Source organism: Rosa rugosa, chromosome 2 (genome assembly GCF_958449725.1).
Source record: "Rosa rugosa chromosome 2, drRosRugo1.1, whole genome shotgun sequence".
NCBI classification, from domain to species: Eukaryota; Viridiplantae; Streptophyta; class Magnoliopsida; order Rosales; family Rosaceae; genus Rosa; species Rosa rugosa.
In genome coordinates this window covers 65,808,595-65,824,495 of record NC_084821.1, presented here as the reverse complement: position 1 = coordinate 65,824,495, position 15,901 = coordinate 65,808,595, and the positions used below count along the sequence as shown (strand labels likewise).

The window sequence follows — 15,901 nt, the reverse complement described above, 5'->3', positions numbered from 1 at the left end:
TACTTCTTTTGACTTATAAATTCCTTTATAATGATTAAATCTTACAAATAAGGACAATTTGCTCTTCACTTGCCACATGTCATGAGTTAATTTACTTTTTTACCATTAACTATTTCTTTTGACTTCTAATCCTTTTATGTTATTTTTTTTTTTCTGAGAAACATAAACGGATTATACTTTTTTTTTTTCTTGAGAATAATCCGTTTATGTTACTTTTTTTTTTCCTTGAGAATAATCCCTTTATGTTATTTCATAAGATCTCACTCTCCTACTGCTCTCATCTCATCGCCTAATCCTACTATTGCACTCGTCCAATCCTGCTACTGCACTCATACTCATCAAGTTCTGCTACATCACTTGTACTCGTGTCCAGTTCTGCTACTAATGTTCGGCTACTGCACTCGTCCAATCCTGCTACTGCACTCGCTGCACTCATACTCCGTCTAGTTCTGCTACTGCCCTCGTACTCGTGTTCTGCTACTGCACTTGTCATTGTCCAATCCTGCTACTACACTCGTCCAATCCTGCTACTGCACTCGTCTAACCCTGCTACTGCACTCATCCAATCCTGCTACTGCACTCGCTGCACTCATACTCGTCCAGTTCTGTTACTGCCCTCGTCATCGCCTAATCCTGCTATTGCACTCGTCGAATCCTGCTACTACACTCGCTGCACTCATACTCGTCCAGTTCTGCTACTGCCCTCGTCATTGCCTAATCCTGCTACTGCACTCGTCCAATCCTGCTACTGCACTCGCTGCACTCATACTCGTCCAGTTCTGCTACTGCCCTCGTCATTGCCTAATCCTGCTACTGCACTCGTCCAATCCTGCTACTGCACTCGCTGCACTCATACTCGTCCAGTTCTGCTACTGCCCTCGTCATCGCCTAATCCTGCTACTGCACTCGTCCAATCCTACTACTGCACTCGCTGCACTCATACTCCGTCCAGTTCTGCTACTGCCCTCGTACTCGTGTTCTGCTACTGCACTCGTCATCGTCCAATCCTGCTACTGCACTCGCTGGTGTTATTCATTTTACAAGGATTCCTCTTTGTTTGTTTATGCCTATTCACAGAGAACTCAAGGATTTCAATTAATCAAAGTGAGTACAGCAAGAAACCAGTACTTTAGTTACTTCAAAAGCATGTGGGAATAAAATTTCCGTGCTTACACACAATGTATACATATACTTACAACTTATGTCCAGTATCACAATTAATGGTAAACCAAGTATACTGGCTGGAAACTGGCATATACCAAATTAACTAACAATCTATACACTTCCATCTCTTAAGTTCATAATCTTACTAAGAGCCACTGCATTTCTTAATTACCAACAATTATCAAGTAACCGCTACTTTGCAAAAGGTACAGCATCCAAATTCCAAATATCTTTCTTTCCCCTTCTTATTTCACGTTTAAAGACCAATTTAGTCAATGCATATACTGATATACAATGGTTCTCATCTTTCTATATAATCACTCTTAATTAAGATTGGATACCAAACTACCATTCTCTGTGAAATGAACTCAAATAAGCATGTAAACCCATTATCATTGCGCACAAACAACCATATCTCACCAAAGCCAAAATCTTTAAATAAAACCCAGCTGACCTTGACGACATAAATTTCAAACCCAGCACCTTCGTTGTACATCCATACTTTCCTGCATCAAACTTTCATATTCATTTTTTATAATAATCATGAAGAATCAAGTGTCCAATTCTATAATCAAAGTAATTGCCAAACTTTGTTAATTTTTCAACAAATATCAATATCTACATGTCGAGATCATTCCCAGTATAGAGAATTGTACCTTTATGTTGCGTAGTCCGAACAAACCAAAACTTCCCAGCCCTTGTTCTAATTCCAACACAACTTCTATCAATCTCTAGTCTGCCCGCATCTGGCCAACCGATTAGTTCACATTGAAAGCAAACGGGCTAGCTATTCTTCTTTGATAACTCGACCAGAGACAAAGCAAATTCTCCGATTTCCATCAAGTTCTTCAGCTCTGTGAACCAAGCATTATCCAGTATTAATCCATGCCCAGAGGAACAAATTGAGGTCGGAAAAGGGCCAACCAAACCAAACTGTCACTATGAACAGCGAACAATACAGTCGAGGTCTCCCAAATTCCAAATCTTCAAGTATAAACCAAAAGCTGTGTTCACCCACAGAAATTGGAGTAAGGGCTTACCTTATCGACCTTCATTGAAGCCAGATTCAAGCTGAGTGCTGTTGCTTCAGAGATTTTGCAATGCGTTTTGGATCCGTCGCTGGAGGTTTTAGCGTTTCTGATTTGAGGTTTGCGTTTTGCGTTTTGAGATTTCAGTTTTTGATTGTTGTGGATTATGTCAGTGGCATGCGCGTAAATTGTGATGAAAATTGGACATTTTAGTCATTTTCCATCAAAATTCGAAGCCATGCCTGCTTTATTTGGTTTTGGGCTTGGGCTTGTGTCCTTATTTGTATAAAACTATTTGAAGGTGGGTTTTCTGTGTTTATATCTTTGGTCTGGTGCTACTGTGTAATTTTCTATAATAACTAACAATTGATGAAGTTTTAAAATCCTTTGAATTGATCTTACCGGTATTTTGAGTGATATCTAAAATATCTTTAAAGATATTTCGCAAGTAACCGAACTAGTAGTGAATGTAGTTATTACAAGTGAGTTGAAAATGATTGGTTATGACTAAGAAAGGGATTGCTACACATCTGGGAAAAAAGAAAAAAAAAAACAAAAACAAAACTTTAGATACAGAGGGGAAAGAAATTGGTGGTGATGATTGAGATTTAGCGCACTACATAAGCTGGGGAGTGTATGGACACTGAGAAGATCACATAAGCAACCCCAGAACAAAAGACTATGGTCATCACCCACCCACACATGAACTTGAATAGGAGCTTCCAGTTCACATTCTGCAAAAATCAAGTTAAAGTTTGAGGATCAAATACTATCATTGAACTTTTGATTATGCATATATATCGCAACTAATTACAATATGCATACCGATAATTTGGATTATGTTTCATAAAGGTTCAGGTAGTTTTATAAATTATTTAAAATTTAATTAGTATATCATTTACTTTTATTAGTTTGTTCGACTTAAAAAAATTATAATAGTCTAATTTCCCCAACCAGGTGCATTTCTGTGCAACAAAATGGCTGGCGTTATCTAAGCAAATTTAATCTTTTAGGACATTTAGGTACAATTATTGGCTAAATCAGTGAACTGAAACTACAATCTTAGTGGTAGTTATCCTAAACTCATAATTTAGCCTTAAGAACAAACAAGTAGAAGATTAAACTCACCCGAGGGTCATCTGCAATCCCAACTCCTACTAAGGATCCAACCAAAGCATGAATGGTTGAGACAGGAAGCTTAATCTTAGTGACAATGATGATTGCTGCCACAGTTGACAATTGTGCTGCTAACCCTCTTGAGTTGCTCATATAAGTCAGCTTCCCACCCAGTGACTGAGTCACCCTAAACCCACACAGAAAGAAACCAATGGCTGCACCAAATCCACCAATTGCCTTGAACCACCAAGTCACATGGATTGACCCCTACAATATGATTGGTCAACATGATGCTTAGTTATATGATTAACAGCATGATGTTTATTAGCTCTGCATTGCACTGAGGAATGACTTAATTCTACTCACCACATGTTCCCCATTTCCAGAATATTTTTCTCTATTATGAAAAACATCAAGAATAGCTCCATATGGACTAACAACAGCAGCAACTTCATTAGTTGATTGTATAAGCCTGCACATCAACATCATTTTTAAGGTTATAATGAAGTGTAAAGTTTGTGAGAATCTGAATTCCGCTGATATTTTTTTTGTATTGATATTGTGCTTATGTCTAAAACTATGTCGTTTGGATTGTAATAAAACAGATGTGGACTTACGCAAAGATGCACGAAGCTATAAGATGGGGAAAACTGAAGAAATCTTCCACATCATCATATTTCTCGGCTAGAGCATGGCGAATGAGGGTATGCCTGTCATATTCCATTACCTATTTCCATTGCATGCATAAGCATGAGGGTTAGCATAAAATAAGCATATTCTGTGGCCTCTCATGAGATACATGACAGGTTACTTGGTCAAAACTGTGACCTACAGACCACAGGTTTCAACAAATATTCCAATGGTCCATATTAACAGTTCGGCAAGGGAAATTTTCTGAGAGAAAGATTTCATATGAAAGAGGACTTGAGGAGCAGGAATGCAGGACTTACAGGAGAAAAAAATGAGTTTGATGAACCTGTTAGAAACTGGAAGGCATTCCCGATTGGTGTTGCTTTCTCAATCTTCTGAAAGTTCCTTGTGTGACTTTGAACCAACTGATTTGGTGTAGACTCAAGCAACTTTCTAAATGAAGTAGATTTGTCTATATTAGACTGATCTTGAGAAGCAGGAGATTGATCTTCAGCCAGCTTATTTTCGGGTTCTTGGACTAATGTGTCCGGTGAACCCCAGCTCCTCTCGTCCTCTTCATACACCGTGTCAAGGACTCTCATCTGCATGAAATCTTTCAAGGCTTCTTCAAACTGAGCTTCATCATCAGCTGATTTTGTGTCATTAAATGTTGGATCTTGGCTTTCTATGCATTTACTTTTACTATGATCTGAAGATTTTGTCATGTTTCTCTTCATGGTCTTGTAATTTTTGACTGCTTTTAGTTTTTTCATAGCCAAAGGAACCACAACAAGCTGTTACATACACATTCAGACATTGGTCAGGAACACTAGTAAGAAAAGGCCCCCAAACAAATACATTAATTGTTATAACATGTTACCAAAGATAATAGAGCTCCAATCAAGGTGGCCACTGTAACTGCAACAATCATCACCCAACTATAAAGAGCTATCATATGTGGTAACACCTGAAATTGTCAAAGCACAAAATCATGTAAGAACAAAGAATAATAATATGGAGATAACAGTGAAGCAGGAATATATTTGATACAGGTATTGGCCTGGGGTAAAAGTAAAACAATGTGAATGATACTTTTATTCACAATTCCATTGTTCTCTTTGGTAGACAAAAATTGAAGCAGGAATATATATATATATATATATATATATATAGGATTTTTCTCAGGTAAGGATGTCCTTACCTAAGGTTTAGGTACGGATTTGGTGTTTTCACCCACTTTCCGATCACATTTTCACATCTTAACCGTTCAGTTTTTAGGTCCTAATGTATAGATCACCTCTGCAAAATTTCAGCCAAATTGGTGATCGTTCAGTTTTTAGGTCCTAATGTATAGATCACCTCTCCAATATTCTCTTATCTGAACTTGGTGACTTCATGTGACAGCTTTAGCCTTTAAGTGAATGTGGTAAAGTCAAGACAGATAAAAAAAATTGCTTGAGCTACAAGTATGATCTATTATGTTACATGTAACATTACTGTTAAATACTTGGGAAGATGGTTTAAATTGAAATTTCAAAGGCTCTTTTTATCATGCAAGAGTAATGAAGAATTCTTAATATATAAGTTTATAGTAAGAAACCTGATACATGAGAAAGAGGCAAAGCAGTCCAGCTGAAATTCCATAGTCAATTGGGAGAAAAACAAGAATCCTTTTTTCGGCATTTTCATGGCGAAGCAGAGAAACCTTCATGAGAGCAAAAAGGAGGAATGCGCATAGAAAGGCAATTAATGGAGCAACAGTCCACTCAAGAACAATCCAAACAAGTCCTCCACCAATGAAATTGTGGTTCTGATTCTGCATTGATTTACCATTGAGCATGTGAATCAGTGTCAACTACAACATTTTCATTATCTAGTTAAATCCATGTCTGCATTACCTTATTCCACAATGGTATGTAGCCAAAACCTTGAGTAACAAGTATTGTTCCTAACAAAGCACCTTGTATAGATTGCAGGGATGAGACTGGTAGCTGTAAATATGTAGCCAGAGCAAGCCAAATTGCTGACCAAATTGCCGCATAAAGATGTTATATGAAATAAACTTCATAAAGTTTTCTACTAAAAACAACATGACTTGAAGTATTATAGTAATAAGAAATTCATGTAGTACCTGCAGTGATGAGAACAACTACCAGACTCCACATCAAGAAACCTTCACTAGGCTGATTTTCCTTGAGAAACTGGGAAAACAGTGAACTCCATTAGCGAAATAAAACCAAAATTTTTATGAGAACTTAATTTTTAGGCCAAATTTTTTGTATCCATACATAAGAAAATAAGGCATTGACAGTACTGGTGGAACTTGCAAAGGCTGCTCCAGGAACATAAATCACACAAGCCATTACAAATGCCTTTAGAAGAGTCAAACTCCCTGATCCAATAGGCGTCGAGAACTGAAATTGAAGAAAAAAACCTGTTAGAGGTTCATAAAATGGGAAACTCGTGAAAACCAAATTCCATGTAGAGTGTGTTTTGTAATGATTGAAAACAATATGACCAAGTTTTGGTGAATTCACTACATAAGCTCCTGAACATGATCATTATACCTAAAGATCATCTAAATTTTGTTTATGAAGCCACTAACCGGAGCTGGAAGATTGTTGGCACCAGTAAAAAATGCCATGAAAATTGCAGCAAAAGCTGCAAATATTGGTATCCATCCATAAGTCTCCTTCCACTTCCCCACAATTTTGATGGCCAAATCAATAGAAACTTGATCAGTCTTTGATGACATTTTGACTCTCTATTAGTCTCAGTTGGTCAGAGAACTATGACCAAGAAGGATAATAATAACATAAGTTTAGTGATTAACACTGTTATTGGCATTGGATTAATCTCCAACTGCATAGGTTGTGCTGTTTTTTCTAGTGTTGTGTAGCATCTTCTCTTGTTCTGGTTGTCCTTCGACATTGACAAGTGTGTTGTTTTCCTTGTCATATTCATTGGCAATATTCTTCTTTGTTTGTCTTGTGACCAAGTAGTGTGGAATGTGGATGTAAAAGATATCAACTTTTTCAATATTCCCCACTTTCAAGGACTGCAATGATGCTCAAGTAAGTAACTTCTATGAAGGTAGCCTCTCTCTTTCTCTAAGAAATAGTCATATACTATATGCTGTATGGTTCAAAGAGAGAGACTCTACTTGAGCATACAGATGCACAGTTGTATTTATTCTATTTGTTTTAATCTGTTTGGATAGATTCTACATGAAAATACAGATCGATATTCACTTTTGAAGGACAAAGGGTTTGGAAAGAGCACTGACTAATCTGTCATCAAAACACAATACAATATCTATACATTACATAGTGCGCGCGCGCATTATCCTATCTAGAACGAAGTTTCGCTTTGAAATTAGGGAAAATTTTGCAAATAGTACACCAAATAAAGGCCACTAATAATTTTTTTTTTGAATAATGGGGTTTGGAACCCAGTCAGGCTGGGAGGCTCATCCCCACGCCCATATTATTATTTATTATATTTTGCCGCATCAGGGGGGACGTAATACCTGAACCCTGAGCGTTCATAGGCATAGTACAATTATCCTCATAGAGAACATCCTGTAATAAACCAGGTGCCTCATCTAAAATAGGACCAATAGAATGGTCTAAGCTAGCAAAGTGCGCTAATCGATCAGCCACACTATTTGCTTCACGAAAGATATGCCGAATTCTAATAAAATCAAACTCTTGCAAATAACCCTTGCAGTCATCAAGAATGCGGCTTACCTCAGAGGAGCCCCCACCATGATGAGTCAAAGCAGCGACCACTGTCGAAGAGTCGCTCTCAAGTTCCACCACCTTCCAACCTTGGCTAATAGCCCATGCTAACCCTACTCGACAGGCCTCGGCCTCCCCATGCAGAGCAAAACCCATATGTGGAACAAACTTGGACCACTAATAATTCTTATACATAAAGTTTCAAACCGAGCATTTCGGTACACGAAATCTAAAGTCCTACCCACTATCCGTACACGCCGTCAATGACGCCGTTAATTTGAGGGGTAATATGGTCTCTTCAGATTTTCACTCTGAGCACCCGGCTTCTCTCTCTCTCTCTCTCTCTCTCTCTCTCTCTCTCTCTCTCTCTCTCTCTCTCTCTCTCTCTCTCTCTCTCTCTCTCTCTCTCTCTCTCTCTCTCTCTCTCTCTCTCTCTATGGGCACCCATCTCTCTTCCCCCCTCCCAATCCCGATCACCTCTGCAATTCCAACCATTACCATCAATCCACAGCTTTTCACCTCTACTGAATCAACAACCATTACCATAATTCTCCCAATCCTGATCCAATTGAAGCTCAGATCCAACAAAAAGGTCCAAAATCGGAGCCACCCTTCCGGAATCTCCAGCTGAACCCTCTAATCCCAATCCCAGTGTTCAACAACAACTCCAGGTTCTCACCGCCTCTTCCGGTCTTCCCCGACCCGAACCCGACTTGCTCCGCCACCAAGCCTCCCAAGACCTCGACCGCCACCTCGCCAATCGCTTAGTCACTGCTTCCCGGCCTCTATGCGCCGTAATCGACTACTAGATCGTAATCCATCTCGTAGCTCATCATCCAAAACCCCAATTCCAATTCCAATTCGAAATGAATCTTTCTTCTTCTTCATCATCAAAACCAATCATTCACACACAGAAACCCGTCCAACTCAAACACGATGGATTTCGAAGATGAACAGTACCTGAAGCAAAGACTAGAAGAATTGCAGAGAGACGTCGCCACCGTCTTGAAGACCCACTACACCTCCCTCTCTTCCGCCTTGCCCTAACCCTAATTTCCAACCCAGCCGAGAAGAACCAATTACTCAATTACATTCCCGAGGCCAAGAAGGTCGTTCGTCAAGAAGACGACCTTCCCAATCTCCCGTCGCCGAAGCAAGGTTTTAGAGAATTTCAGAGCTGCGAGGTGGAGGAGATGCATGCGAGTTTGGTGGGTGCGGATTTAGAATGTGGAGGAGATGCGGTGGTCGCCGGGGTCATAGAGAGCTTTCTGGGTATGTGGAGAGAGAAAGAGAGAGTGTGTCTGTGAGAGAGAGGAGATCCGGTTTTTTTTTTTTTGAACAAAAAAAAAAAGGCAGAGTGAGAGAGTACTAAATTACCCTTTGATAAATAATTATTACATAAGAGTTAACGGCGTCATTAACGGCGTGTACGGATAGTGGGTAGAACTTTAGATTTCGTGTACCGAAATGCTCGATTTAGAACTTTATGTATAAGAATTATTAGTGGCCTTTACTTGGTGTATTGTTTGCAAAATTTTCCCTTGAAATTAAAGTGTGCATTTAGAGTTTACGGTCACTTTTCAGTCGCATATCCACATGTTGACCATTCAGTTTTTGGATACTAATGTATAGGTCATCTCTGCAAATTTTCAGTCAAATTGATGATTGTTAAGGCATTGATAACTGCCTTAAAGCTAGTACGGTTTAGGTTAGACAGATTCAGTTTGTCCATTGGTTTAAGTGAGTTAGATACCTTAACAATCATCAATTTGGCTGAAAATTTGCAGAGATGATTTATACATTAGTACCTAAAAACTGAACAGTCGAGATGTGGATATGCGACCGAAAAATGACTCTAAACTGTAAGTGAGCACTTTAATTTCAAAGTGAAGCATCGCTCTGGATAAAATATAATATATATATATATATATATATATATATATATATATATATATATATATATATATATATATCTTATATAATTAAGCCAATTCTTGAGAGAATAGTTAAATTTTTGAAATACCACATATGTCCTCACATAATATAAATACTAAATACTAATAAACAAATTATTTCAATATGCGGATAAGATAGTCAATAGACTATATCATATATTTGAAAAATTTACGATCCCTCCCATAAAAATAAAAAATAAAAAAAGGAGAAGATTCTCCAAAATCAGGAGAGAAATTGCTGTAACTTTTTTAATTAAAAAAAATAAAAGTCAATTGACAGTGTTAAGGGGCTAGTAAAAGAACATTCAAAGATGCATTTATATGTAATTAACCCTATATATATATTACCCCAATCTTCATATATGGATTTGAGGGTTTCTGCTTTTCTACCAAAATCACTAATTAAGATTGCATGGTTCATATAGAAAATGTTTTGAGGCAATAGAGATCGGAATGTAGGAAATTTTAAATGTCTCATTGTACTAGTCAAATAAAAATCTAAATCTGGTGTTGATATTGTGCTTATTTTCAAAACTAGATCGTTTTAGAATAAGAGTTTCCTTTCAAAAACCAAAATTACATATATTAGACAGACATGAGCACAAAATCAACATCAATATCGGAAAAACTCAGTGGGAGAAACGGATAGGCACACATAATTCTTCTTCTTTTTTAAGATAAAGACTAATCTAGTAAATTTCAATCACATTCTTCCTTATTGTACACACGTCAGTTAATAGAGCTAATGAACTATAACCATCGAAAGCTCCTTCAGACCAATAACAAGGCAATAACTACTCTTTGAGATCTGAGGGACTCGTTTCCTTTGAAAACTTGCATCTCATCGAAGACTCACCATATACGTGGAGTTTACAAGAGTCACCGCTGCCATCATCACCCATTTTTCACCTTATCCGTTAATTTTTCATTTTTGTATTACTATGGCATCCCAATCAATTTGGTGCATATAAAATTCAAATTCTGATAAAGAGGTCGTCATGCCCGAAGCCTCCATCATGGTTATAACCGCCCTTTTTCCCGCCACAACACGTCAGTAGGCCATATAAAATACGTCCCTCTCTTCTTTCATTGCCCTTTCAGTCTTGCTGAAGCACCTCTTTGATCTCCTTCAACAGTCCAAGACTCGGAAACTAATTCTCCATAGATTTAAATGAAGACGATGGGTGAGATTCTCCATGCCCGCGACGACTTCGACATGCAACTGATAGGGAAATTCTTGAGCTTCGCTTCGAGAGGCGACCGAGTTGGACTGAACCAGATGTTGATCCAAGGCATATCTCCTGATGTGCAAGACTACGATAATAGGACGGCGCTGCATCTGGCGGCGAGTGAGGGTCACACTCCCATTGTTGAGCTTCTCGTGTGCTACAAGGCCAACGTTAATCTCCAAGACCGATGGAAAAGAACTGTAAGAACATATATAGCAATTTTCTTATTACATAATCTCGTATCAATTAAGTCTTTGAAATGTGGAATTCTTATATCACTTTTTACTATTTATTGGGAAGCCCCTGACAGATGCAAGACTCTATGGACATCGAGATATATGCAGGATTCTTGAAGTGAATGGAGCCAATGACTTTACCAGTGATCAGTTGATGGTAATTAATTAGTAAAGTAGTATATATAGTACGTTGAGAAGAGATCGATACTCGATGAACTCAAGTAACTCAAGGCTTATCCCAATAAGTAATTCATGTCCTTATGCGGAAAGTTTATTATCATGTTTACCACATAAAGTTTTTATGTGGAAAGTCCTTAATTTGTTGGACGTTGTAAGTAGTGATCATTTGTGGGAGGAGGAAGGATTCATCAACTGTTTTCATTTTTTTTTTTTCGTTTTGTACACCAGACCGTTCGACACGAACAAGATTCAAATGATGTGAAGTTTGACATGACGGAATTAGATACAGATAGTTCATCAGCGATTCAACAGGTATATAACAAAATATGGTTGATCTAGCATTATCCTCTGTGAAGTATTGTTGTTCCTCCTAGCTAGAATCAGTCTATAGATAACTTCACGAAATTATGCAGGGTTCATTTGGTGAATCTGAAAAGGTGAAGTGGCGTGGAATCTGGGTCGTAAAGACCGTCGTCAAAAAAGACATATGTGCTCCTGTTAGGCCCGACCCTAGCACTGGGCATGCTTGGCGACAGCCCAGGGCCGCAGAGCAAATGGGGCACCAAATGTAAAGCCCAATGTATATTAGTATGTGTGTGTGAGTGATCGATGTGAGGTCTTTCTAGAGTGATAAACACAAAAAAACTGACCAAGAAAACTAATCGTGTTACATTTAATTAATAAAGTTAGAATGATAAACACCCTATACAACCTTAGTGCACTCTTGACAAATTTAGAAACAAAGACTTTTTTTTTTTTTTTTTGAAAGAAAGACTTTTTAAAAGATTTATATTCAAGTTATAGATTGTCTGCCGGGGTCTTGAAAGACTCGGGGCCGGCCTTGGTACCTGAAGATGATTTATATTCTTTTCTATCTCTGCTACTAGATTCAGTTCTTAGTTTAAGTTAGTGACTCTAAGACAAACTCCGAACAATGTTGGATAAAAATGGCTTGCTAATTCTTCAATCTTCATACAGGATACTCTCTGCTAAGGATAATACTCTCTTACGGGAGCTTAGACATCCCAATATATTGCAGTTTCTTGGTTCAATTGTGCAGCAAGAGGAGATGGTTCTAATTACCGAGTATCTACCAAAAGTATGCTGTTAGTCAATTATATTGCTCTTATAAGAATATAAGATGATCAATCTGTCTTTCTCATTATTCTTAATTTTTTTGTATTTTGGTTTTTGTATACTCTAGGGCAATCTCGAGGATATTTTGACGCAAAGAACACGTCTTGATGTGCCTACGGCTCTACGCTATGCACTTGATATTGCTAGGTATAATTAAATTGCTTTTGCTTCTTGCTTAATTTTCAGTAATTGGATTTGGCATTTGAAAATATTCATATCCAATGTTCACTTTTTAGGCTTCTAATAATTCAATAGACATTGCTATCATATAAAGAAGTGGGTTCCAAGATTTAATATGCAAAAATTGGCAGGGGAATGAACTATCTTCATAAGCACGTGCCATCCCCAATAGTTCACAGCCATTTGAGTACCAGGTATACCCTATTCACAGACTCCTCTATTTCTCATGTTTTAATATGCTACAAGAAGTAAATTCCATGAGAAAGTTTTTTTCTCTCCGACTCTCTCCCTTAATTTGCTCAAGCCCCCGATTTTCTAATCTAATATATATGAGTTTACGATGTATATGACATATATGCTTCAATAAATCTGTGATCTGGTATGAAAGCTAATCATATTTTCCGTTTTGGAGTAGAAACTTATTTCAGGATGAAGGTGGCCACTTGAAGATTGGGGAGTATTGGGTTCAAATGTTGCATGAACAAATTAACCCAGATCAAAATGGAAGTATGTGTGCTGCATCAATTTCCATACATTTAGTCTTCAAATTTCTGTGATGTCTTTAATCAATTTCAATTCACAGGGCAAAACAGTGATGGGACACAGGATTTAACCAAGATAGATATTTGGAGGTTCGGATTCATATATTATCAGGTATATAGCAATATGCGTATATCTATGTAAACCAACTTAGCTGTTAATGTTTATCAAGTAATTTTATGGAAATTATTCTATGCACCGACGGTGCAAGTGACCCAACCCTTATAAAATAATCTCAACCCTTGATATTTATTATCAACTTTATTTTTAATAAACAAAAAGTGTATTTAATGCAATCTAACCATTCATTTATGTTGGTGCAAGTGCACGGCGGTGCTTTGAATAATCTCTCGTAATTTTAACATCATTTTATGCCTATTTCATGTGTAATCTACAGATGCTAGAAGGAATGCACTTCCAGACCAACACAAACTCTGATCAACCCGAACTCGTTGATTTTAAACCAAAATTCCATTTAAGTCGATGTTCTAATAGAATTCAAGAGTAAGTGTAAATCCTCTGATAAATCCCCTTATTTTTACTTCTTCCTCTCATGAAGAAATAGTCTTGATTCAGTATTGTTTGAGACGACAAAAATGGTATTGCCTTCGTAGGATAATAGGATATACTTACTAAAATGTGAGGTGGTGCTCTTGTCATTTCAATAAGTTTCTAGAATTGTTAGAAGTTTTCAGACTATCAAAATCGCTTTAGACAGCGTTTGGCAAAAAATAAAAGTACCCTCGTAAATCGGAATAAAGGAAGAGTTATTTATTTATTTTTTTTTTATTTTTTTTCAAGAAGCGGTTGGATTTGTAGTAAAAGTGCTTATAACGCTTGAATTTCTTGGAAAAAAATCTATGTGCTTCTAATAAAACTATTTTCAGTAAAAGCATTACGTAACAAAATCACTTCTACAAAAGCAATCTCAAACAAACCCGTATGAGTTATTTTCATTTTAATTTTGGTATGTGCCTTTTGTTTTGCAGGTTGATAGGGAAATGCTCAGGTCATCCTTCTCGAAGACCCCCATTCGAAGAAGTCATACGTATCCTAGAAGAGGAACTATTGTCTGTGGGTAGAGGTGTGTGTCCAGTTTACTGCGTACAGATGGAGATGGGCAACAAGTGCACCAAATAAGATTTCTGGTTTGTCATGTCACGGTAAAAAAGGAAATTGCACGAATCTAGTGGACCGAACATTTTGTAACTAATACTTTGTATAATGACGAGATAAAAAGGGGTCTCTACTCTTTCGATACTTTTTCCTGAGTGGAAAAGAAAAGAGAAGACTATTCGGAAGCAACTTAGTTTGGTTGAGGAAAAAGTGGGGAAAGTAATGCCAATGTGCTTATGTGCATAATTGAGAGTTTGATTGCTATGAAAAGAAAAACGTGCTGGGTGGACAGCCCCGTTCATCTACTCAATTAGGTAACTAATATAAGAAGATCGGACTGATCTCGATCCGATCATACAAGAAATTATGTAATTCGATAATCTTAAGAAACAGTGTATGTGTAGGTATGTGTTTGTACTTGGTGGTGGTGTATGGTCGTACTTTTTTTTTTTTTTTTAAGGAAGCGGAAATAGGACTAATTCCACGTCCTACCCCAAAATTTTATTAATAAAAATAATAAGGTTACAAAAGAGCTGGCGGACCAAACCAAACCAAGCTCTAGAGAAAAAGAACAAAAGCAAAAGGAAGCGGGGGACTAGGCCAAGACCGCATCCGATACAAACAAAGTAATAAGTAAGACAAAAAATATCAGACAATACAAAGTGGGACTCAAACCAAGAGCCCAAATAAAGTAACTAAGAAAACCGATAGCTAGTACGCGAAGAGTAATCATGACCAAACTCAGAAGTAATAAGGGACGGGAGGGCAATCCACCATACCGCCTTATCATGCAAAGAACCATAATTAGCCAGCTTGTCTGCTACTCTGTTCCCTTCCCTAAAGATGTGTGATACATGGAAAGTCATTTGCCGAGACTTGAGTACACAATTAAACCAACGAGTTCTGAGCCTCCAAGGAATAAGGTTTTCCAACCAGATATGGGTCCAACGACGAACCCAAGCTACCTGAATAGCCTCAATGACAGCCAAAATCTCTGCATCAATGGCACTAGGAACATCAGCTCTTGCTGCAAAGGCACCAACAAAATTTCCCTCTGCATCTCGAAAAATTCCTCCAAATTAACCCAGCCATATTAGAGCCTCTAAAGGACCCATCCGTATTCACTTTTAACCAATGGTCAGGTGGCGGCTGCCAAGTTACAGGCTTGAAACAAGGGGCTCTACACAATAATGGTGAAAGGCCCAATAAGTTGAAGATTGGAATGGTACTAACAGAATGTGGGTAAGCTTTGAAAACCAGTTGCGCAGAGTCTTTCAAATAGAGAAGGAAGCGCTGGGAGAAGCGTCTGATGCAAAATATTCTACAACTATTTCTAAGGCTGTTGCGCTCAGTCCAAGTTAACCAAAGCAAATTACAAACTGTCATCCTCCACAAAAGCTTTGACGCTGCAGATAAGCTATTTAGTAGGTCTGAGGCAAATAAATCTGCCAAGTGTATAACTTGCCTGGGATGAAAACGGAAGAGAGAAAAAAGCCAAGCCCAAACTTTTTGCATGACAATACATTCCATAAATAAGTGAACATATGATTCAGAACTTTTCAGGCAAAGAGAGCATTGAGAACAAAGATGCACACCAATTTTTGGAAATGGTCAGTTTTAAATCTTCCCTGAAAAGCTTGCCATGCAACT

General features: G+C 37.8%; 2 protein-coding genes and 1 long non-coding RNA gene across 6 annotated transcripts; 1 reads left to right on the top strand and 2 right to left on the bottom strand.

Moving 5' to 3' along the window:
• Positions 1-520: 520 nt before the first annotated feature.
• LOC133727770 (uncharacterized) lies at positions 521-2,324 on the bottom strand. 2 transcript variants are annotated; one of them, XR_009855351.1, is made up of 4 exons: positions 2,205-2,324; positions 1,821-2,018; positions 1,619-1,680; positions 521-1,067 (listed from the first exon to the last, which is right to left on the bottom strand). It is a non-coding gene; the product is annotated as an uncharacterized LOC133727770 (long non-coding RNA). The 2 variants fall into 2 exon arrangements; XR_009855350.1 differs by having other exon boundaries at positions 1,619-1,670.
• A 264-nt stretch (positions 2,325-2,588) lies between these two features.
• LOC133733535 (phosphate-repressible phosphate permease pho-4-like) lies at positions 2,589-6,732 on the bottom strand. 2 transcript variants are annotated; one of them, XM_062161163.1, is made up of 11 exons: positions 6,544-6,732; positions 6,227-6,352; positions 6,070-6,139; positions 5,837-5,961; positions 5,539-5,754; positions 4,819-4,905; positions 4,259-4,732; positions 3,926-4,035; positions 3,675-3,780; positions 3,321-3,575; positions 2,589-2,926 (listed from the first exon to the last, which is right to left on the bottom strand). In XM_062161163.1, exons 1-11 carry the CDS (start codon positions 6,691-6,693, stop codon positions 2,801-2,803), a joined length of 1,845 nt encoding a protein of 614 aa, XP_062017147.1. In that variant the 5' UTR covers positions 6,694-6,732; the 3' UTR covers positions 2,589-2,800. The 2 variants fall into 2 exon arrangements, with proteins under 2 accessions (XP_062017147.1, XP_062017148.1); XM_062161164.1 differs by having other exon boundaries at positions 6,506-6,637.
• A 3,957-nt stretch (positions 6,733-10,689) lies between these two features.
• LOC133733403 (integrin-linked protein kinase 1-like) lies at positions 10,690-14,688 on the top strand. 2 transcript variants are annotated; one of them, XM_062161033.1, is made up of 11 exons: positions 10,690-11,062; positions 11,163-11,255; positions 11,507-11,590; positions 11,692-11,846; positions 12,257-12,377; positions 12,483-12,562; positions 12,727-12,789; positions 13,011-13,102; positions 13,179-13,249; positions 13,533-13,639; positions 14,125-14,686. In XM_062161033.1, the coding sequence occupies exons 1-11, from the start codon at positions 10,805-10,807 to the stop codon at positions 14,273-14,275; spliced, it is 1,275 nt and encodes a 424-aa protein (XP_062017017.1). In that variant the 5' UTR covers positions 10,690-10,804; the 3' UTR covers positions 14,276-14,686. The 2 variants fall into 2 exon arrangements, with proteins under 2 accessions (XP_062017017.1, XP_062017018.1); XM_062161034.1 differs by having other exon boundaries at positions 10,907-11,062; positions 11,173-11,255; positions 14,125-14,688.
• The last annotated feature ends 1,213 nt before the right edge of the window (positions 14,689-15,901 follow it).